This window comes from Xiphophorus maculatus, chromosome 6, assembly GCF_002775205.1.
Source record: "Xiphophorus maculatus strain JP 163 A chromosome 6, X_maculatus-5.0-male, whole genome shotgun sequence".
NCBI lineage: Eukaryota > Metazoa > Chordata > Actinopteri > Cyprinodontiformes > Poeciliidae > Xiphophorus > Xiphophorus maculatus.
In genome coordinates, this window is record NC_036448.1 from 25,247,038 (window position 1) to 25,270,272 (window position 23,235).

The following is a 23,235-nucleotide window of genomic DNA, read 5'->3' on the forward strand; positions in this document are numbered from 1 at the left end:
TTGTAGAATCTCATGATGTTGATGTTTTCAGGAATTGATAACTATGTGATAATTCTTCACAAAAAATATGACTGAATTTTGAAACTGTTTTCAACTGTAGCCAGTTGAGCAAATAACAGACTTATGCCATAAATTAGAATGTGACTGAAAAGTTCCTTTGTTAATAATTTCATCACCAAGTGAAATTATAATTATTTCATACTATGTTTAATACCTGCTAGAGGGTTATTTTCGACAGGTAATATTAATCTGACAAGCGTCATCAGTCCATACAGTCTTATTACATAAGACTGTATGTCATTCAGATCTATGTTTGGGCTACTACTAGTTCCACTACTAAGAATAGATTGGGTTTCAGCCATTACTGTTACATAATTCTTTAAGAAGTTAAAAGGAATCTCAGTCCGGCCCAGTACCCAGCTGGTAAGTAATTCTCGTCACAATATCTGAAATCTGCACCTAAACAAGACACACTTGTCGGTAAGTTCAGTCATGTTGGTTTTATTGCAGTGTTAATATGAAAGGCATGTGTGGCGTAAGAAAACTGTCAAAAAGGTGAGTAAATGATTCTAACATTCCTATAAATGATAACATATTTGAATCAACAAGATGTAAGAAAGTTATGATTGATTTTGTGTTTCCAGTAGCCACAAAATATTGTTAAAAAGTGAAAGTGTTGCCTGTTTTGCTTAGATAGTCACACAATTAGGGTCTGTCTGTAGAAACAGGAGTTCCATATGTTACCGACTGACCTTTAGTCTATTTTTACAGAGAACACTTTTATTAGAACGATCGTAATTTGTCCATAAAGCCCTAAAGGTTTATCATATTTTGTCAAATTTCAAAGTTAATTTTCAGCACGTAAACGTCAAAATCATGATTTGAATCACATTTGTTTTGAAACTCGAAATGATGCTTCATGTCTGAGACTTAATGGCGCTGACTTTACATCACTGATCAGTTAATAATAATAACAATAATAATAGCTTTTTAAATAAACTTCCTAAGAGTTTTTAATTAACTTCTCAATCAAATTGTAGAAATTAACCATAACAATATCTCTCACTCTCTGCACTATAAAAAAAAGTGTAAATTTCATGGTAAAAAATGGTAAAATACCAACCGTTTTGGCTTTAAAAATTTAACAAAAACAAACTAACAAGTAAAAAGAAAAAACCGATGGCAAAACAGAAAAATGTGGAAATACCAGCAAAGTAAAGAACAAGACAAAGAAATCGCCCATAAAATTTCTCAACTGTTTTTATAAACTTTACAAGAATTAAAAAAAAAACACCCAGTTGTTTTTTTGATAATCTGTTAATATTTTTTGGTGTTAAGTAAATGGACCATTTCATAAGCCTCCAGAGTAAGTTACACTGTGCCGTTACCAAGCAACCTAAGCTGACCTTCAGAACATTTAGTCAGCTAGTTTAACTGCTGTATGCGCTGTACAATGGCTGCTGGAAAAGACAAGTGGGTTGTTCTTGTTTTTTGCTGACTCACCATTCAGAAACCACTTGCTGCATATTTCTTGGTTGTGCAGGAGGCGCCACTTCTGCTTTTCAAAGATGCATGGTTTTATAATTGCACATCTATTTGCAGCCATTTTCATGTGAATTTAAATGAATCAATTGGAGAATTTCCAAGATGGCGGCGCCCAAAATGGCTGCGGCTGCATGGGCTCTCGACAACTTGCGAGTATTTGAGCAAAATACGCCGCCTAAAACGCTACAAACTTTGCATCCACTCAGTAAGTTAGCATATGATCGCCAGCGTCTGCTGGAATTACGATCATCAAGTGATTTCGGACTCATAAATACGACTACTCTGGAGTGTTTACGTGATCTCGGAGTGCTACGGAGGCAAGACCCAGCGGCCCACGGCGCAGCGGACTCGCCTAGCAGCACTAGCCGGAGGAGGAGAAAGCGATGGTGGTGCGACCGGCAGCGGAAGCGCTGCTGTCGAAGTGGACTAACAGCTAAGCTAAACGCTAACCCCCACAGATCGCCGCTTCCGTCCATCTTCCTCTCCAATGTCCGCTCTCTGGACAACAAAATAGACCATCTGCAACTGGAACTGTCTTCAAAGAGAGAGCTGAGGAACTGCTGCGCTCTCATTCTGACGGAGACATGGCTCAACTCGTCCATACCGGACAACGTTGTTAGCCTGGAGGGGCTCGCTACATTCAGGAGCAGCGCTCTCAGCGGTAAAACCCGAGGAGGGGGGCTGTGTAATTACATCAATAACAACTGGTGTAAAAATGCCATGACTGTCGCCAGTTACTGCTCCCCGGACATCGAGCTTCTGACTGTTAACTGCAGACCATTCTACCTGCCCAGGGAGTTTACTGTGGTTAGCATCACTGCCGTATATGTGCCCCCCAGTGCTAACACAAAAGAGGCTATGAGTGTTCTCTACAGGACCATCAGTGAGTTGCAATCCTCACACACAGAGGGCGTTTTCATCATTGCTGGGGATTTTAACCAGGCCAACATGAAGACTGTGCTCCCTCACTTCAACCAATATGTGGATTTTCCAACCAGGGGAGGAAATACTCTAGACTTGGCCTACACCAACATCAAAGAAGCATTCAGAGCAGCCCCCCGCCCCCACCTTGGCTCTTCAGACCACTTATCTGTTATGCTAATTCCTGCATACAAGCCCCTGCTGATCAGAACAAAACCTACAGTGAAGCAGGTGAGAATGTGGACTGAGGGGGCCATGGAGGCACTTAAGGACTGTTTTGAGTGCTCTGACTGGGAGATGTTCAAGGCAGCAGCCACCTACAACGACCAGATCAACATCGATGAGTACGCCATGACTGTGTCAACCTACATCAACAAGTGCACAGAGGACGTCAGCATCACTAAGAACATTATCACCCGGGCCAACCAAACACCCTGGATGACTAAGGAGGTACGTGGAATGCTAAAAGCACGGAACTCAGCCTTCAAGTCTGGCGACAAGGAGGCACTGAGGACACCGAGAGCCAACTTGAACCTTGCTATCAGGTTAGCAAAGCGAACCCACAGTTGAAAAATACAGGAGTTCTTCCACGACACCAGCAACACCAGAAGTATGTGGCAAGGCATACGGGCGATCACAGATTACAATCCATCCTCCCCCCCAGTGGGTGAAGTTGATGCTGACTTTCTAAATGGACTCAATAACTTCTTTGGGAGGTTCGAGGCACTGAACAGTACTCCAGCAAAGAAAACTGTTCCCCACCAGGAAGAGGAGGCACTCTGCCTGGACACAGCCGATGTGTTGAAGACTCTGAAAAGAGTCAACCCACAGAAGGCCCCAGGCCCCGACAACATACCTGGGCGGGTGTTCAGGGAATGCGCAGGTCAGCTGGCTGGTGTCCTAACAGACATTTTTAACACCTCACTGGACCAAGCCATAGTGCCAGCCTGTCTCAAAACTGCCTCCATCATTCCGGTGCCAAAGAAACCTCAAGTCACCTCTTTCAACGATTACCGCCCTGTGGCATTGACACCCATCATGATGAAGTGCTTTGAAAGGCTGGTAAAAGAACACATCGTCTCCAGACTCCCCTCCACATTCGACCCGTTCCAGTTTGCCTACCGCCGAAACCGCTCCACTGAGGACGCTATCTCCTCCACCCTACACCTGACCCTGGCTCACCTGGAGGAGAAGAACACTCATGTGCGGATGTTGTTCCTGGACTTCAGCTCAGCGTTCAACACAATCATCCCACAGCATCTGGCAGGAAAACTGGGACACCTGGGCTTCAGCACCCCCCTGCGCAACTGGCTGCTAGACTTCCTCACCGACAGACCTCAGTCAGTCCGGATCGGACAACACACCTCCGATGTCATCACCATCAGCACAGGCTCCCCTCAGGGCTGCGTCCTGAGCCCTCTGCTGTTCACTCTGATGACACACGACTGCGCCCCCAGGTTCGCCACCAACCACATCGTGAAGTTCGCGGACGATGTGGTTCGCACAACGGTGGTGGGCCTCATCAGAGACGACAACGACCTGGACTACAGAGAGGAGGTGGAGCAGCTGGTGGACTGGTGCAGAGACAACAGCCTGATCCTGAACGTTGACAAGACAAAGGAGATGATCATCAACTTCAGGAAGAACCGGCCCAGCCACGCTCCACTGCTCATCAACAGCTCGGCTGTGGAGGTGGTCAGCAGCACCAAATTCCTGGGGGTGCACATCACTAACGACCTCACCTGTACTGTGAACACCACGTCTCTGGTCAAGAGGGCACAGAAACGTTTGTATTTCCTGTGGAGGATGAGAAGAGCACACCTGCCCCCGCCGATCCTCTAGACGTTCTACAGAAGCCCCACAGAGAGCATTCTGACCAGCTGCCTCTCTGTGTGGTGTGGAGGCTGCAGCGCCTCCGACTGGAAGAACGTGAGGAGAGTGGTGCGGACAGCGGAGAGGATCATCGGGGCCTCCCTTCCCTCCATTCAGGACATTTCATCCCAGCGCTGTGTGTCCCGAGGCCGAAACATCATCAGTGACCCCTCACACCCCCACCATGGACTGTTCTCCTTGCTGCCCTCTGGAAAGAGGTTCCGCAGCATCCGGTGCAGGTCCACCAGGTTCCGAAACAGCTTTTTCCCACTTGCCATCAGACTGCTGAACTCTTAACTGGACTGCACTTAAAATCTGGTCTCCACTTTATACCTTGCACATGTACAGAGCTAAGTAACTTCCTTTTTACTGTCAGTCCTGCACTTTATATTTTATATTTATATTTATATTCATATTTTATACTGTATTTTATTTTATTCTGGAGTAACCTCACAATTGAAAGCTCAAAACATTGTCCTGATCCCTATGCAACGAAATTTCGTTCTGTATACACCCTGTGCATGCAAAACGACAATAAAGTCAGTCTAAGTCTAAGTCTCTAAGTCTAAGTCTAAGTCTAAATGTGGAGTTGGGGGCGCGGCCAGAAGCAGCTTATTTGAGATTAAAGCAAGAAGAGGCCCTAAAACAGCTTATTGTAAAAGAAACTTAAATAGGCAGAACTGAGCAAACTAAAATAATTCTCTGAGAATTATTTTGTGCAAAAAATGTTACGAACATGTAAACTTTTCTTTCAGTTTCAGACAGCATGTCAGCCCAGATCAGCCTGACGCTGCTCCCCAGCGCCAGGTGTTTATTCGACGAGCCCGTTCAGGTGAAGGTGGCCGGACTGAGGTCCAAGCAGCTGGTCACCTTGAGAGCCAGATCCACCGATGAGAAAGGAGTGGTGTTCAATTCTTCAGCCAGCTATCGCGCCGACGGCAGAGGGGACATCGACCTGAACAGAGACGCCTCGCTCAGTGGGAGCTACGTCGGGGTGGAACCCATGGGTCTGCTGAGGTCACTGAAGGCAGATACCTCGCACAAATATTTCTATAAGAGCAAAACATTGGAACCTTTCATGGTGAACTTCTCTGTGCATGAGGAGGAGGAGGGCGGGATGCTGGCCGAGGCGACCAATGAGAGGCGTCTCATGGGAGATGGAGTCATGCGAGTTCCTGTCGAAGTGGGCAACAGTCAAGGAGTCCTGTTTACCCCGCCAGGTATTAATGACAACCTCATTAACTATTTTAATTAGCATTATCTATCAGAACCAAAACAGTTTTTACATATTTTCACTGCAGACGTTCTATAAAAAACTTAAAGTATGCTGAGTTAACAAATGCACCAAAGGTCAATCAAAAATGTCTCTGAGCTGCAAACCTTAAGTTTTAAAGAGAGCCTAATATGCAAAGTTTACATTTTGCATGCATCCAGTCTTTGGCAGTAAATTAATGTTTTTTGTTGTCTAAAAATGTTGCCATTTAAAAAACATTTTGAATGTAACGTCACAAATCGTCAGGCACATCCTGTCATCTAGCAACCCCAGCAAAGCACAGCCTGTTACCTAGCAACCCCAGCTGAGCTCCAGCATGTTTAGTCAGCTGGTTTTACGGCTGTATGCACTGTACAATGGCTGCTGGAAATATGATTGTTTTATTGTTTACCATACAGAAACCCTTTGTCTTGTTGATTGTGCAGGAGGCTCCACTTCTGCTTGTGCATCTGTTTGCAGCCAGTTTCACATGCAAGTGTAAATGTTGAGCTGGGGGTCGGGGCCAGCAGGAACTTTTTGGATTTAAAGTGACAAGAGGCCCTAAAACAGCTCAATATAGGCAGAACTCGGAAGAATGAAGTCTCATTAACTAAGAGTGATTTTGTGCAAAAACTGCAATGAATATGTTTTGTGTTTTGTGTAGCCCCCAGACTTATCCCAACCAATTCAAGGAAGCATAATAAATCACCTTTAACAGGTAAACAGACTTTTACATTTTAATAAATGGGTATTTAATATTCTTTTGTTCTCTTTTTGCTCAACGGAGAGGGTCCGTTTCCTGCTGTGTTGGATCTGGGCACCTTCATGTCAGAGAAAAGGGCCTCTCTGCTGGCCAATAAAGGCTTTATAGTTCTTGCTTTTCCCGTATTCAACGACCCCAAACTAGAAAGGATCAATCTGGACGACTTCGAAGAAGCAGTGAAGTTTCTACAAAACCAGCCAAAGGTGACGAGACACATCCAGTTTCCTAGTTTCCCTAAAATCACTTTATGTAAACGAAACAAACTAATAAATTTAAAAACGTGCAACATCTCATCCTGTCTCCTGTATTCTGGGAGCAGGTTATAGAAGACATAACTTCTATATTCAATGGCGTGTCGGCCCAGGTCAGATCTTTCAGGCAACAACCTTAAAGATGTTTAACACACTATAAAATACATTAATTTTTTTGTTGCTGAGTAAACTCTCATTGAAAAATGTACAATCTATCCCTCTATAGTCAATCCATTTTCCAGACTTTCTATCCATTCACCCATCCATCCATTTATTCTTTTTTTGTTCAACTATTTATTTATTTTTCTTTCTCTGTAAATATGCATATTGTATATAATATCCATTCTTAAGGTTCTTTGGATACTGAAATCAACTGGTAATTAATCCTAACCCTAAAAAAAGACAAGGAGTGGGATTAAATAAGCTTTTAAAATGCTCTTGAAAATAAGCAATCACATTTTCTTTTAAAGTAGTTAGTCTTTCCTTTCATTCCTGAACTGACTGTTTTGATCATTATTTCTTAATTTCATGTTTTTCGCAGGTGAGCAGTAAAGGAGTTGGGGTAATATCCCGATCTAAGGGGAGTGACATCGCGCTTTCCCTCGCTGCTTTTGTGCCTGGAGTTGAAGCTGTGGTGTGGATCAACGGTTGCTCCGCTAGCGCAATCCTACCCCTGTATTATAAGAATAGATAGATTCTCTCAGCATTGAAGTATGACATCAGCAAAGTGATTTCCACCGAGTCGGGAGCCTTTATCACCAAATATGCCATGCATGATTCTCTGAAGGAGGAAAACAAGGCATCCCTGGTGCCTATAGAACGAGCAAGCGGACAATTCCTGTTTGTAGCTTCAGAGGACGACTTCAACTGGGACAGCAAGGCCTACGTGGACGAGATGGTGGACAGACTAAAGCGTCATGGGAAGGAGAACTTTGAGAGTGTGAGCTACCCTGGAGCCGGACATCATTTAGAGCCCCCGTTTGGACCGTACTGCCCCTCTGCCTTCAATCTGTTTGTACGTATGCCGGTAATGTGGGGGGGGGGCCCAGGGCCCACGCTGCTGCTGAAGTCCATCTATGGAGTAAGATCCAGGAGTTCTTCAGAACTCACTTAAACTGTGACAAAACTCAAACTAAATCCAAGTTATAGTGCTGCTGTCCTTTAATCAAAAACCAGCCAAGATGTCTAAGAGAGAGTTTTGGGCTGAAAGGAAGCCGTTACTCCAAAAAAACAAAACAAAACAAAAAAAAGCTACAGTACAGTTTGAAAATCCGCTATTAAAGCAAACCTTAACTCAATCTATATAAACTCATGTTTTTGAAAGCAGTGTTTTTTGTTTTTTTTTTAACTATTGTTAATCCATTTAGCAAATAGAAATATTTCAGTTGTATTAATGGGAGCCCGTTGCTTGACCCACATACAGAACACACTCAGAAAAATCAGATGAATAAAGTTTATTTTGAACAAATACTTCATGAGTTGAATGTGTGGTTCTTGATGGAGAACTGAAGGCAGTGGAGATGAGACGCAAGTGGACAGTTTTGAAACAAAGAAATGATGATAGTTAAAGTGCTTACTGCTCTAGTTGAGATTCTCCACCAGGGGGGAGGGTAAGGTCACTGGAGCTAGGTTCCCTTGTGGGGGAGAAGAGGTATGGTCCAATTTCAGATGATCGGAGAAGTAATGTGATTCCTGGAAGCTGTGGGTTGATGTTTTCATTGGAGGGGGGACAAGTAACAGCAAAGGTAGTGGAAAGAGGAGCGGTTTGTCGCCAATCATGGAATGAGGTACTAGCAGGGGCGATTCTAGGATCTGACTTTTAGGGGTGCTTAGCCCCCAGTAAGGCTAAGACCCATGAAAAGATAGTCTTTGGTGCGGTTTTCTAAATCTAACTGCTTATTTACATACATTCACAAACAAAATTAAGAGACATGTCAGTAATTCATAGAATAAACAATATTCATTTTACTCAAACATACACCTATAAAGAGTAAAATCAAAGAAACTTTAAATAGTTTCCAGAGGTGTATAAACTCAGTTTGAAACAGAATCTCAAAAATGAGTCCTTAACTTGAACTTTATTTGAAAATCATACTTAGAACTTGTATTACCCTTATTTTTATCTGAACATTATGGCTGTTGGCCTTTTTTACAAGAATGAATATCCATCTATGGAAAAGTAGACATTATGAGTCAGGGTTTTATTATTTCAATTCACTGTTTATGAAGTGGGCCTATTATAGTTTCAGTACCAAACACCTTTCTATTCACAAAAAACAGCCTAATATTCTGTGCTGTTCTTTAGTTTGGCATTATTTAAGTGACTCCAGGGAGATTTGGGAAATTAATTACAAAACACCAGAACAGTCACTAATCAAACTTCAAAAAAGACCAACAAGACTAATTAACAAGGCTAAGTACTGGGATCAGACTAACCCATTATTAATCCAAATATTTTGCACACATACATTTTGTACTGAAGTACAAAATACTCTTCAAATAAATGAAGCCATTACTGTTGTTGTGATGTAAACTCCACGGACCAAAAAAGTGTGAGCGCACGAACAGGAAATCAGCCAACACAGAATAACCAGAGTTTACTTTTTTTTCTTTTTTAGCGCTAGAAAAGAAAGAGACGCTTACCCTTACAGGCTAATTTGTTGTAAAATGAATATGACCAAATTTACACAGCATCTGATCAAAAACAGAAGAATCATTGGTTATATCTAAAAACACGCTCAGTGGTTGCCTGATGTCGTACGTCAGCTAAGTTGTTATTTCTACAAAGGCCTTTTTGTAAAAGTGAAAAATTCCATGTGTGTAACAAACTGTGTGTGCGTGTCCTTGATAAGCGTCTCAACACTGTCCAATATATTTATTAATTTCCATTCATGAATATAAAAATAATTCTAAATTATGTACTGCATTGCCATTTAAAATTGCCCATTGCAATTGTATTATGGTCTATACCAGGGGTGTCAAACTCAAATACACAGTGGGCCAAAATTTTAAATTGAACAAAGACGCAGGCCAAGGTTGAACAAATGAATCTTTTAATATGGACCCAAACGAGTTTTGAGTAAATATTAGGAGTAAATATTGAACAAGCAAGGCTTATATAACTTAAAAGTGCAGGCGCGCAAAATTGAGTTGCTAAAAATAATAAGACATATAAATGGCATATTAAATAGAATGTAAATAAAATTGAATGCCTCCTTTCTGAGGTAAATGTCAAAATTAGCTTCATACACAGACTAATAAATTTGAAAATAAAATAGCATAACAACTATGAATAAATCTGTCATGAATTGGTGAATGAGGTGGTGAGGCAGACGCTTGAGACCCAGGTTGAAATAAGAGATGGTTTTTAATGATGAATATCCAGAAAATTACACAGTCCAATAATGTCCAGAATACCGGTGTTCTGCTCTTTTGACTGCATTTTACCATCAAAAAGGGTCTGTTCCCTTCATTTTCATTTAGGTACTCTCTTGCTTTAATACACACTAGCAAAAGTGACGCTTACTGTAGTTACTACCCAACTGTGTATGCTGTCATAGAGAGAGGGAAGGTTTTCAGACTCAACTACTAAGAATTGCAAAATCGGTCTTTTTGAACCTTTACTGTTCCCGTAGTTCTTCAGGCTTTTTAAACTGAGTTAAACCTATCGGGTAGGTATCTGCACCTGAACACGTCCCATTTGTGGGTAAGTTCGGTCACGTTAATTTTATCGCAAAAATATTAGCATAAAAAGCATGTATGGCGTAAGCTAACTCTCAAAAAGATGAGTAAATGATTCTAACATTCGTATAAATGAAAACGTATTTGTGTGATTACAGACGTAAGAAAGTTACAATCAATTTAGTTTTTCCCAATAGCCACAAAATAAATTTAAAACGTGAAAAGGGTTGCCTATTTTTGCTTAGATATTTCTACAATTCGGCTCTAAATAAAGTCCCAAGCTATGTCTTCGCGTTGTAAATACACACCCATTACTGTTATTCATTTACTTACAATAAACACAAGCATTTTTGTCGTGTATTGCATTTAAGTCTTTAGCAACAGGAGTTCGCCCTGTTACCCACTGACCTTTAACCTATACTTACAGAGAACACTTTTATTAGACCAATCGCCATTTGTCCATAAAGCCCTAAAGGTTTATCATATTTTGTCAAATTTCAAAGTTAATTTCCAGCACGTAAAGGTGGAAATCATGATTTGAATCACATTTGTTTGGAAACTCGAAATGATGCTTCATGTCTGAGACTTAATGGCACTGACTTTACATCACTGATCAGTTAATAATAATATCTTTTAAAATAAGTTTCCTAAGAGTTTTTAATGAGCTTCTCCACCAAAATGTGGAAACTGACTGCAATAATCTAATCTGATAGAATTCTGCAGCTGTGTTGCTTGGGATTTCGATATTATATATATAATATTTACAATATTAGATATAATAGTGTATTATATTTATTTTATTATATAATAATACTATTATATGAACCCTAATATAGTAATATTAGTAATAGTAATAAAAATAATATAAACAACTTTAAATCTTCTTCTAAAATCTAAAATCTTTTTGGATTGTGGGAGGAAACTGGAACACATGGAGAGAAACTGCAAACAGGAAATTAACTTTTGATATTTATTCACTTTTTTTCTTTTTTTACTCACACCTAAGGAGAATTTTACGGAGCCCCTAAGGGGACATGGAGAGAAAAAAAAGGAAAGAAATCCCGACTTATTATCTCGAGATCCCGACTTATTATCCCGACTTATTATCTCGAGATCCCGACATCAGTACATAACGACCTAATCACAGTGATGGAGGACACCCACCCATGTGGGTGTCCTCCATCACTGTGGGGGTAGATATATAGATTTTTATTTCGAGCTTGGGCTTGAGTATAAACACATTAAATCAGTGCTTGACAGCAGACATGGATTTAGTATTAGTGAGAGACATCTGAAGAGAGTTTTCAGAGCGCGGGGACTCATTCGGCGCAAGTCCTTTTCCGACTTGGCAGTTTTGGTAGAATTCATTAATAACCAGCTACAGTCCTCTGGACAGCTTCACGGTTACCGATGGATGTACGCTAAATTGCATGTGCATGATATCCTCCTCTGGGACATCTCTGGACCGCAGAAAATGATATAAGTCGTCCTCCATAATCAATGTAGACACACTCCCCCACGTTTACCGCATAAAAACATGCCTTTCCCCCCCAAAAAAGTAACTCGCGATTTTTCAGAAATGTCGCGGGATCTCGAGATAATAAGTCGGGATCTCGAGATAATAAGTCGGGATAATAAGTCGGGATCTCGAGATAATAAGTCGGGATCTCGAGATAATAAGTCGGGATAATAAGTCGGGATCTCGAGATAATAAGTCGGGATCTCGGGATCTCGAGATAATAAGTCGGGATCTCGAGATAATAAGTCGGGATCTCGAGATAATAAGTCGGGATTTCTTTCCTTTTTTTTCTCTCCATGTCCCCTTAGGGCACAGGTGTCAAACTCCAGTCCTCGAGGGCCGCAGTCCTGCAGTTTTTAGATGTGCCACAGCTACAAAACACTGGAATGAAATGTCTTAATTACCTCCTCCTTGTGTAGATCAGTTCTCCCAGCCTTGCTAATGACCTAATTATTCTATTCAGGTGTGGTGCAGCAGAGGCACATCTAAAAGTTGCAGGACAGTGGCCCTCGAGGACTGGAGTTTGACACCCCTGCTTTAGGGGCTCCGTAGAATTTAGAGAAATCAATTAACCAAACAGTCATGATTTTAGACTGTGGCAGGAAGCCAGGAGTCCGGAGAGAACCTACAAATTTAGAATTTCAACAAAAAACAAGTAAACAGAAAAAAAAACGATGGCAAAACAGAAAAGTGTGAAAATACCACAAAGTAAAGAACAAACATTTAAATATCTTACAACACATATTAAAGAAAAACAAAACCATTGGCAAGTATTTAGACCAAAAATAATTTCAACTGTTTCTAAAAACTTTCCTAGCATTTAACAAAACAACCAGTTGTTTTTTGGTAATCAGTTAATGTTTTTTGGTGTCTAGTTGTATGAACCATTTCATAAACCTCCAGATTACGTTACAGTGTGTCGTTACCTAGCAACTTAAGCTGACCTCCAGGACATTTAGTCAGCTGGTTTAACTGCTGTATGCACTGTACAATGGCTGCTGAAAAAGACAAGTGTTTTGTTGTTGACTCACCATTCAGAAACTCCTTGCTGTATTCTTGGTTGTGCAGGAGGCTCCACTTCTGCTTTTCAAAGATTTATGGTGCTATAATTGCGTATCTGCTTGCAGCTATTTTCACGTGCAAGCAGCAGCTTACTTGGATTTAAAGTGACAAGAGGTCCTACAGTTCATTCTGAAAAGAGATCAAAATAGGCTTTTCAGACTTTTCAGACTTTTGATTTTGTGCAAAAAAATGTATGAACATGAAAACTGTTTTCTTTCAGTTTCAGACAGCATGTCGGCCCAGATCAGACTGAGGCTGCTCCCCAGCGCCAGGTGTTTATTCGACGAGCCAGTTCAGGTAAAGGTGGCCGGACTGAGGTCCAAGCAGCTGGTCACCTTGAGAGCCAGATCCACCGATGAGAGAGGAGTGGCGTTCAATTCCTCTGCCACCTACTGCGCCGACGGCAGAGGGGAGATTGACCTGAACAGAGACGCCTCGCTCAGTGGGAGCTACGTCGGGGTGGAACCCATGGGTCTGCTGAGGTCACTGAAGGCTGATACCTTGCACAAATATTTCTATAAGAACAAAGCATTGGAACCTTTCATGGTGAACTTCTCTGTGCATGAGGAGGAGGGCGGGATACTGGCTGAGGTGACCAATGAGAGGCGTCTCATGGGAGATGGAGTCAGGCGAGTTCCCGTCAGACAGGGCAACATTCAAGGAGTCCTGTTTACCCCGCCAGGTATTAATGACAACCTCATTAACTATTTTAATTAGCATTATCCATCAGAACTTAAACAGTTTTTACATATTATCACTGCAGACATTCTATAAAGAACAAAAGGTATGCTGAGATGAGTTAACAAAGGTCAATTTAAAGATGTCGCTGAACTGCAAACCTTTTAACTTTTAAAGGGGACCTACTGTGCAAAAATTACATTTTGCATGTTTTTGTGCTTCCATTCGGGTTTCATCTGCTTCTAAAAAAAACACCCAGTCTTTGTTTGGCAGTAAGTTGATGTTTTTTGAGAAAATGAGCCATTTCAAAAACATTTAGAATGTAACGTCACAAATCATCTAGCCGTCATCTAGCAAACCTAGCTGAGCTCCAGGACGTTTGGTCAGCTGGTTTAGCTCCTGTATGCTCTACAATATCTGCTGGAAATATGATTGTTTTGTTGCTTAATATTCATAAACCCCTTGCTACAGTCTTGTTGATTATGTTTGAGGCTTCTCTTCTGCTTTATAAAGATGTAAAGCTCTTCATCATGCAAGTGTGCAAGCAGCTGCTTCTTTGGATTTAAAGTGACAAGAGGCCTTAATACAGCAAAAAATAAAAATAGGCAAAACTGAGCAGAATGATTTTTAAGTATATCTAAGAATGACTTTGTCCACAAAATGCAATGAGTATGTTTTGTGTAGCCCACAGACTTATCCTAACCTGGTCAAGGAAGCATAATAGGTCTCCTTTCATAGGTAAACAGACTTTTATTTTTTAATAAATGAGTATTTAACATGCTTTTGTTTTCTTTTTGCTGAAAGGAGAGGGTCAGTTTCCTGCTGTGTTGGATCTGTGCACCTTCATGTCAGAGAAAAGGGCCTCTCTGCTGGCCAATAAAGGCTTTATAGTTCTTGCTTTACCCGTATTCACTGACAAACCCAAATTAGAAAGGATGAATCTGGATGACTTTGGAGAAGCAGTAAAGTTCCTACAAAACCAGCCAAAGGTGACGAGACACATCCAGTTTCCTAGTTTGTATAAAATCACTTTGTTAGAAAAACAAACTAAAAATATCAGTCAGCTTTTAAAGTCCTCTTGAAAATAAGTACCAATTACATTTTCTTGTAATATAGTTAGTTTTTCTTACTGTTGAAGTGTATGTTTATCTGAATAGTCTTTTCATTCCTGAGCTGTATTTGTTGATCATATATTATTTTTTTAATTTTATGTTTTTCGCAGGTGAGCAGTAAAGGAGTTGGGATAATATCGCGATCTAAGGGGGCCGACATCGCGCTTTCCCTCGCTGCTTTTGTGCCCGGAGTTGAAGCCGTGGTGTGGATTAACGGCTGCAGTGCCAACGTTGGCATCCCCCTCTACTATAAGGACCGTCAGATCCTCTCACCACTGATGTTCGACTTCACTAAGGTGATTCCCAGTGAGTCCGGAGCTAACATTATTAAGCACGCCGTTGAAAACCCTCTTGCTGAAGAGAACAAGGGCAGCATTGTTCCCATTGAACGAGCCGGGTCACATTTCTTATTTGTGGCCTCTGAGGACGACCTCAACTGGGACAGCAAGGGTTACCTGGACGACATGGTGGCGAGGCTGAAGCGTCACCAGAAGAAGAACTTCGAGATCGTGATGTACCCTGCGGCCGGACACTTACTGGAGCCGCCGTATGGACCACACTGCCCCTCTGCGTTACACGGGATGCTCAGGTTTCCAGTGATGTGGGGCGGAGAACCTCAAGCTCATGCTGCAGCTGAACTCCACCTGTGGAAGAAGATTCAGGACTTCTTAAGAACTCACCTGAGCTGCAATCCTGCACAGAGTAAATCCAAGTTATAGATTTAAATCTGTGGATTTCAGAGGGTCGGTTTTACCTGAATGAAATTATTAGTTCATCTCCTCAGCAGAGCTTGGTGGGTTACTGAGGAGGAAGTTCAGTAAGCCACATTCAGGCTCAGTTGGACATCCCTGAAAACAGAAATTAACATTAGAACACCTAATTAACTGTACAATAACGTATGTAATAGTTTTGTATAGAAAGAACAGATTTAATATTCTGTAATTGTGATTAAATGTGTTCTACAGTTAGAGTACTGTAACTTTTTCTTAAATACTTTATAATAAAAAAACATCTGAAGTAAAATCGTGGGATTTTTTATTATAACACTTGCATATAAGCCACAAGAAAAACTTCACATTAATTGTGTTAGGTGTCTGGAAACTAAGCCAACAAAAGGACTGGCTGAAACATGGTTAAATAATCTGCTATTAGTTGAGAATAATCTAGTCCAGGTTGGACTGTTGTGGTTTTGGAATTAGAGCAGTTCTAATATGATTCTGGTGCAAAGAAGGGGTAAAAATGGCCCTTTATTGAAGTTTCACAAATCACAAACATGGTTTTAAATATTCTCCTATTAGTTGAGAATAATACAGTCCAGGTTTAAACAGTCTAGGTGTCGTAGTTTTTTAACTAGAGTAGATTAAATATGCTGAAGGTAGTGAAAAATTAGGTGGAATCGCCCTTTAGCCATTTCCCCGAATGGGAAACCAACTTTAGCTTCGTGTTTGTATCTACAACAAATTTCTAATAAAATGTTTTGAAAACGTGCCCTTCTATACTTTTATTTTGAAGAAACCCCGGCCGCCTCCGACTGCTTCCGTTTACATTCGGGTCTGTAGCCGAACGTAGCAGGACGAAGTGCCCTCCAGGTTTGAGGACACCTGGCATCAAATTATTCATCCTACTACACGTAGTTGAAGGTATTCTGTGAGTTTTTCACAGTGTTTGGAAAAAGCAGGGCGTTTTGAGGTGTTTTTAGGATAAATAAGTGCCGAAGTTTGGGCGACCTTAGCCAAACGACTGCTTACTTTTTACTCTTCAGAAGTTTATAAATGTGGTTGAAAGTTAGTGACCTGAATATGCTTTTATTAAATTAAAATAACAACAAAGACGTGTGTTTTCAACTCAGTTTATAGCCAACTTGGGTAAATTGTGGCTAAAAAGTACAGCGTAGTATATAATCTTAAAAGTTGTTTTTTTTATTTTTAACCCTTTCATGCATAGTGGTCACTACAGTGGACAGCTATCTAAAAGCCATTTTCTTGTGCTTCCTGTGGATTTTTATGTTATAAATGCACACAGACCACTGAAGTGGACATTAATGCATCATAAAATATACCATCAACTACTGGCCATCAGCTGCAAATGCAAGAAATTATTTTTGTTAAATACAATATGGCCGACAGACAAAAAAGCATGAGAACCGACCCGGTCCCTCCTTCTACTGTAGACGACTCGTGCAAGTAAAAAAAATATTGACATCAGATAACCCCTAAGGAACAATACTACTGATGTATTTTTCAAATAACAACTTTGTATTTTGACAAAATTACAATTGATCACATAAAAATAAAAAATAAAAATATTTTTACAAAAAAATGTTCCTACCTTTTTTATGCCTTAAGAAAAGAATTTTAAAAAATGGAAAAAAAAATTCTGACACAAAGGATCATAATTCATGCATGAGAGGGTTAAGTTAATCAAGTAAATGTAGTTACGTAAATATAACTAGTTACTATCTAACTCTTTTTATAACAGGATTAATAATATGAAGAGTGAATAAAGTAAATAATTTGTATATTTCACTAAGTCAAGTAAAACATTCCTTTGTATTATAATTTAAAAAGCGAAATTTTCACCGATTTCTGAAATCTGCTCTGCAAAAGTCAACAGCAAGTTCACTTTAAAAAGTCAAAATGTTTGACGAAACCTTTTGTTTCACAGCACAGATGTCCAATCAAGTCAGGTTGAGGCTGCTGCCCAGCGCCAGGTGTCTGTTCGATGAGCCCGTCCAGGTGAAAGTGGCCGGTCTGAGGTCCAAGCAGGTGGTCACCATGAGAGCCAGATCCACAGATGAGAAGGGAGTGGTCTTCAGCTCCTCGGCCACCTACAGGGCAGACAGCAGCGGGGAGATCGACCTGAGCAGAGACGCCTCCGTCAGTGGGAACTACGTTGGGGTCGAGCCCATGGGTCTGCTGTGGTCTATGAGGTCAGACGTCTTGCACAAGAGGTTTCAGAAGACAAACTCCCTGAATCCCCATGTGGTGAACTTCTCAGTGCATGAAGAAGAGGGTAGGATGGTGGCTGAGGCGACCAATGAGAGGTTTCTGATGGTAGACGGGGTCAGCCGAGTTCCCGTCAAACAGGGAAATATTCGTGGGGTGCTTTTTACTCCCCCAGGTTGGTCTTTGTTGCTTTAACTCTTTGTTGAATTTGCAAAGTAATGATGCTTTGAATTTTTTCTGGCTAAGGTTTTGCCTAATATGGTTCAGTTCTGTTAAAGTTCAAGAAATACTGAAGCAAGAGCAACACATTTAACAAAATGCACCAAGAAACTGGCTGGTTACCGAGATTGTTTGTTTTATTTTTGGAAACAAAAAACGTTGGAGTTTATTCTGCTACAATCTCCCTACTACATGTAGGGAGCCTGTAGTATAAAGCAATATTAGTAGTTTATTGAAGTAACTTCAGGTCCTGAGTCTCCGAGATCGTCAGTAATTTTTACTGGGAACTCAGTAAAAATGTGAGAGAAAAAACAAATAAAATTACAAAGTTAAACCAGATAATATTTGAGAAGAAATTTCTCCACAGAATTTATAATCCATACCTAAAGCAGAAAGGTTTGTTGCTCCCTCAGACTGGAATCAACTGCAAAAAGACTTAAAGTTGAAGCAAATATTATCTTTAATGTTAGTCAGATATTACTGAAAATTAATATTCTCAGTGCTGTTTCTATATCTTTTTCTGTAAAAGCTGCTAAAAAAATGTAATCACGTAATATTAGGATCAACAGAAGCTTAAAATTACAAAAAGATTGGAAGTTGGCCACAAAATTAAAAAATGAAAGGTTCAGGAAGTGGATTGTTTATTGTTTTTTCAGGTGAAGGGCCGTTCCCTGCTGTGTTGGATCTGTACACGTTTGGTGACGGTCTGTCGGAGAAAAGAGCCGCTCTGCTGGCCAGCCGAGGATTCTTGGTTCTGACGGTGGCGCTGTACGGTCACGATGACCTGCCCAAGAACATTAAGGAAGTCCATCTGGAGTATTTTGAAGAATCCATCAAATTTCTAAAGAACCAAGATAAGGTCAGTTATTAAAATGTTGATAGTTTGATCCCTTTTAGCAGCTTTGTCCTATACAAAAGAGGATTAGAGACACTGAAACAAAAAACAATTCTGACTTTAATTTCAGAATTATTACTTTTCTCCCAGAATCAGAATTGTTTAATTTGTTTACTCACCATCAGGCAAATCTAATCTTAAAACTCGAATGTACCAAATAAATTTGGGACGAGCTTTCAGTGTGGATAAAGAGCAGGTTTACAAATCAACAGGTAAGAAACTGCTGTTATTATATTTATATCCTAATATAATGGAAATACATTTAAAAATGTTTGGTTATTTATTTAGATTTTTACATAGATTGTCACAGAATTAGAATTCTGAGTTGAAAGTCAAAATTCTGAGGAAAAAAGGTGAGAATTCTGAGATTAAAGTTGAAATGCTGGAAAAAAAAAGAATTCTGATACTAACGTAAATTCTGAGATTAAAGTTGGAATTCTGAGATTAAAGTCAGAATTTCGAGATTAAAGCTAGAATTATGAGACAACTCAGAATTCTGAGATTCAAGTCGAAGTTTTTTTGTTTTTTTCTAGTGACCTAATTTTCTTCCTTAGGTCTTTTTGGGTTGTTTTTGTGTTTACATCGTTTTACAAATAATGTTGAACTACCCCAGGAGAAATATGCAAATCATTTTATTTTGACCTTGCCTGTTTTTCCCCAGGTGGGCAGTAATGGAGTCGGCATCATCTCCCTTTCTAAAAGTGGAGATCTCGCTCTGTCAGTCGCATCGTACCTCCCAGGAGTCCAGGCTGTCGTCTGTATCAACGGCTGCTCCGCTAATGTAGCCTTACCCCTTTATTATAAGAATAGACAGATTCTCTCAGCATTGAAGTTTGACATCAACAAAATGATTTCCACAGAGTCTGGAGCCTTTATCACCAAATATGGCATGCATGATACTCTGAAGGAGGAAAACAAGGCATCCCTGGTGCCTATCGAACGAGCAAGCGGACAATTCCTGTTTGTAGCTTCAGAGGACGACTTCAACTGGGACAGCAAGGCCTACATGGATGAGATGGTGGACAGACTAAAGCGTCATGGGAAGGAGAACTTTGAGAGTGTGAGCTACCCTGGAGCCGGACATTATTTAGAGCCCCCGTTTGGACCGTACTGCCCCTCCAGCTTCCATGGGTACGTAGGTATTCCGGTCCTGTGGGGGGGGGAGCCCAGGGCCCATGCTGCTGCTGAAGTCCATCTATGGAGGAAGATCCAGGAGTTCTTCAGAACTCACTTAAACTGTGACAAAACTGAAACTAAATCCAAGTTATAGTGCTGCTGTCCTTTAATCAAAAACAAGTCAAGATGTCTAAAAAAGAGTTTTGGGCTGAAAGGAAGCCGTTGCTCCAAAGACGACAAGAAAAAAGGCAGATTACAGTTTGAAAATGCGCAATTATAGCAAACCTTGACTCAATCTGTATAAACTCATGTTTTTGAAAGCAATTTCATTTAAAAAACACTATTGTTATGCCATTTAGAAAATAGAAACATTTCAGTATCCTGACATTACATAGAAAGTTTGTTCCAATTTAATGTCAATTAGAAGAAAAATAGGTTTCATGTCATTTTCTACCATTTTAATTCATGAAAGTCTGGGTTTTTCTGGAAGTGAAACAGCGGCACTGTCATATTACCATAAAAATTACAATTCTTGCAGCTTTTTAACTGAATGCTTGTTGTAACATTAATTGTAATAAAACATGTTGAGACCTGATTATCTGTTAGAACAGCTTTCAACTACATCCCTTCTTTAACACACTTGAGATATATTTTTAATTGTTTTTTTTTTTTACTTGGGGAAAACACAATTTCTTGTATCTAGTTTATTACTGTTATTTTGTTAAAGGAATTTATTTTTTTAATATTCCAATTTTCTGTATTACACTACGGTCCATTAGGTGGCAGCAAATATGCCCTCCAAACAGAGTGTAGAAAGAAGAAGAGCGTACTAGCGATGGGAGTACTGACGTCACATCCGCCATATTGTTGTAACCATAGACACGGATACGGTTGTAACAGCTTTGTTGTCTTTTATGTAGAGTTTGGGGCTTTGTGGAGGAACGCCGACATGTCCGGCCATCGCTGCTGCATTCACGGCTGTTCCAGTCGTTCACACGGTAAGAACGAAGAGAAATTAAACAACGGACTGCGTTTCTTCTGCTTTCCGAGGTGGAAGAAACATGAAGACGAACTTGTGTCGGAGATGACCGTATGGCCTGGGTAACAGCAGTTGGAAGGAACGATGTCACTTTCGACTGCATTTTACCATCAAAAATGGTCTGCTTCCTTCATTTTCATTCAGGTACGCTCTCGATTTAATACACACTAGTAAAAGTGAAGTAAAAGTAAAAGTGTGTGTGGTATTTTGCACTAGTGTTGCCATTTTCTATGTGGAGACCATGAACGCATCTCTGAAGATGCTGTTTCTGCACAGTCAGCAGGTTAGACCTCAGAAATCCTTTCTAAACCGATAAATAGTCGTCTGGTTGTTAAACATTCTATTCTGCGCATGTGTAAAACTCAAGGCGCGGGGGCCTTTGAATTCGACTCTACTAACTCGGTTAATGTTTTTCCAGGAAAACCAGCGTATGAAATGCTAACGACCCATCCTGACTGGAAAGCGTCTCTGCTGCTGGGCCAGAAGCAGGTCAGGCAAGAAAAAGAGCGGCAGGAGATGCCACACACAGCCGAGGTTGTGCAAAACTGAAGAGGAAGAGGAGAAACGGGAGGAAACTGGCCTCTCACAACCTGTCGAGGAAAGTTCAGAGGAAAACATGCTTGACCAATGTGCTTTGAAGCAAATCACTAGTCTAAAGAGTGAACTCACTGAACTTACAGAACTGTTCTTAAGGGGTGACAAAAAGGTAAAATATTACACCGGACTTCAGAGCCATTCCACTTTTCAGGTCTTGTTGCGCCACATCAAACCTTTCCTGCCGCAGGTTGCAACAAAGTTGACTCACTCAGATGGTTCTCCTCACCTTAATGCGTCTGAAGTTGAATTTTCCAGTGGATCTGATAAGTTATTTATTTAACGTGCAGCAAGAAACCGCTAACGCTGCATTCGAGGACATGGTCGCTGCGTTGTACACACTGGTCCACTGGCCGCACAGAGCGGGTGTGGGTCAGTATGCCTCAGCTGCTCCTGGAGACATTTGGAAGACAGCTTATCATGGTCGTCGACTGCTTTGAGGTTTCCACGGAGACGCCTCCAATATGGAGTCAGGGGACGGACACAGTGGCACGGTGAAATACGTCACCGGCATCGCTCCGCAGGGAGTCATTTCCTTCACCTCCAGAGGCAGGAGGGGGGGCAGCAGTGACGTAGAAATCACAGAAAGCTGTGGTCTGCTGGACAAACTGCAGCCGCATGACGTAGTTCTGCGTTTTAACATGAAGGACGATCTGGGCATGGTGTGTGCTGAGGTCAAAAGGTCATCACCATTCGGCCACTGTGAACTGGATCAGAAGACAGCTGAGGAAACAAGACGGCTAATGCACTTTAGAAGCCATGTAAGGAGAATTATTGGTTCTGTTTGCAACAAATATAAAACATTAAATTCAAGCTTTCCCATCAGGATGATTGGACCGTCTGAGGGAGAGAGCGAGACGCTGCTAGACAAGGTTGTAGCAGTTTGTTGTGCACTTATAAATCTGTGTCCAAATGGTGTTCTTTCATTGCAAAAAGGAAATTAACAAATACTGTAGGGCAGATGTGAACTCTTGTAATATTATGACTTTGTTTTCGTACGAATTTCTCTTAATATTATGACTTTATTCTTGTAGTTTTATTTTTTCTTAGTATGGCCGTAATACATGTGTGTTACAAATGTCACATAGTTGTGAAAGGTCACATTGCAAACCAATAAAACTTAGAATTCTTCTGTAATTGCTTTGTTTTTATTTGGTTTCCCCCATGTAATTTTGGCAAATAAAGGGCAAATATTTCCAATTCCGCATGACTTGTCACAGTTGAGGAGTTTGGGAAAGAATAATTAGTTCCTATGTTACGGAGGGGGAACAGATTATTTCAGACAGCTGAAATATTTTGTTTCCCTCCTTAACTTTGGCAAACAAAGAGCAAATGTTTCCAAATTCTCAACAATAGTTGTGTGTGATGGTAGGATTGAGCGATGTAAATTTCAAGATGATTGAGATTTTTGTCCCATGTCCAATGGGGTAACAAACATTACAAAGTGTGAGCTTCAGGCTGTTTAAGAAGAACCTCACACAATACCAGGTTATTTATTTATTTACTTAGTTTTGTTGTGGTGGTTGATTAAACTTAAAGCTACGCGAGTCGTTTTACTGAGAGATTGATCGGAAGCGCTGTGAAAGAGTTTAATATCAAAATTAGAAAAAGCATAAAAGATGGACTATCAGTACACACAGGCGGAAGGCTTGCAATATTATTAGCTATTCAGTGGATTGATGAAATAAGATGAGTAATTTTTCAAATTCAGATTCCTGTTAATCATTAGTTTAAAATGCAACCATTAAGAAAACAGGCCAGATATTTTAAT

At 40.6% G+C, this 23,235-nt stretch overlaps 2 protein-coding genes and 1 pseudogene across 9 annotated transcripts; all 3 read left to right on the plus strand.

The window, feature by feature from the left end:
* Nucleotides 1-452: 452 nt before the first annotated feature.
* LOC102216378 lies at nucleotides 453-7,900 on the plus strand (annotated as a pseudogene).
* Nucleotides 7,901-10,175: 2,275 nt separating this feature from the next.
* On the plus strand, nucleotides 10,176-15,660 carry LOC102233983 (acyl-coenzyme A thioesterase 1-like). Of its 2 annotated transcripts, none has more exons than XM_023335436.1 (4): nucleotides 10,176-10,275; nucleotides 13,087-13,548; nucleotides 14,349-14,533; nucleotides 14,767-15,660. In XM_023335436.1, exons 2-4 carry the CDS (start codon nucleotides 13,098-13,100, stop codon nucleotides 15,373-15,375), a joined length of 1,245 nt encoding a protein of 414 aa, XP_023191204.1. In that variant the 5' UTR covers nucleotides 10,176-10,275; nucleotides 13,087-13,097; the 3' UTR covers nucleotides 15,376-15,660. The 2 variants fall into 2 exon arrangements, with proteins under 2 accessions (XP_023191204.1, XP_023191203.1); XM_023335435.1 differs by having other exon boundaries at nucleotides 10,178-10,310.
* Nucleotides 15,661-16,200: 540 nt separating this feature from the next.
* Nucleotides 16,201-22,601, plus strand: LOC102233727 (acyl-coenzyme A thioesterase 1-like). 7 transcript variants are annotated; one of them, XR_002752908.1, is made up of 7 exons: nucleotides 16,201-16,296; nucleotides 17,321-17,776; nucleotides 18,477-18,679; nucleotides 19,377-19,846; nucleotides 20,752-21,014; nucleotides 21,087-21,153; nucleotides 21,289-22,601. XR_002752908.1 is itself a non-coding variant. In XM_023335434.1 (5 exons), exons 2-5 carry the CDS (start codon nucleotides 17,326-17,328, stop codon nucleotides 20,831-20,833), a joined length of 1,206 nt encoding a protein of 401 aa, XP_023191202.1. In that variant the 5' UTR covers nucleotides 16,201-16,296; nucleotides 17,321-17,325; the 3' UTR covers nucleotides 20,834-22,601. The 7 variants fall into 7 exon arrangements, 3 of the variants coding, with proteins under 3 accessions (XP_023191202.1, XP_005817138.2, XP_023191201.1); XR_002752905.1 differs by having other exon boundaries at nucleotides 20,752-21,153; XR_002752906.1 differs by having other exon boundaries at nucleotides 21,087-22,601.
* The last annotated feature ends 634 nt before the right edge of the window (nucleotides 22,602-23,235 follow it).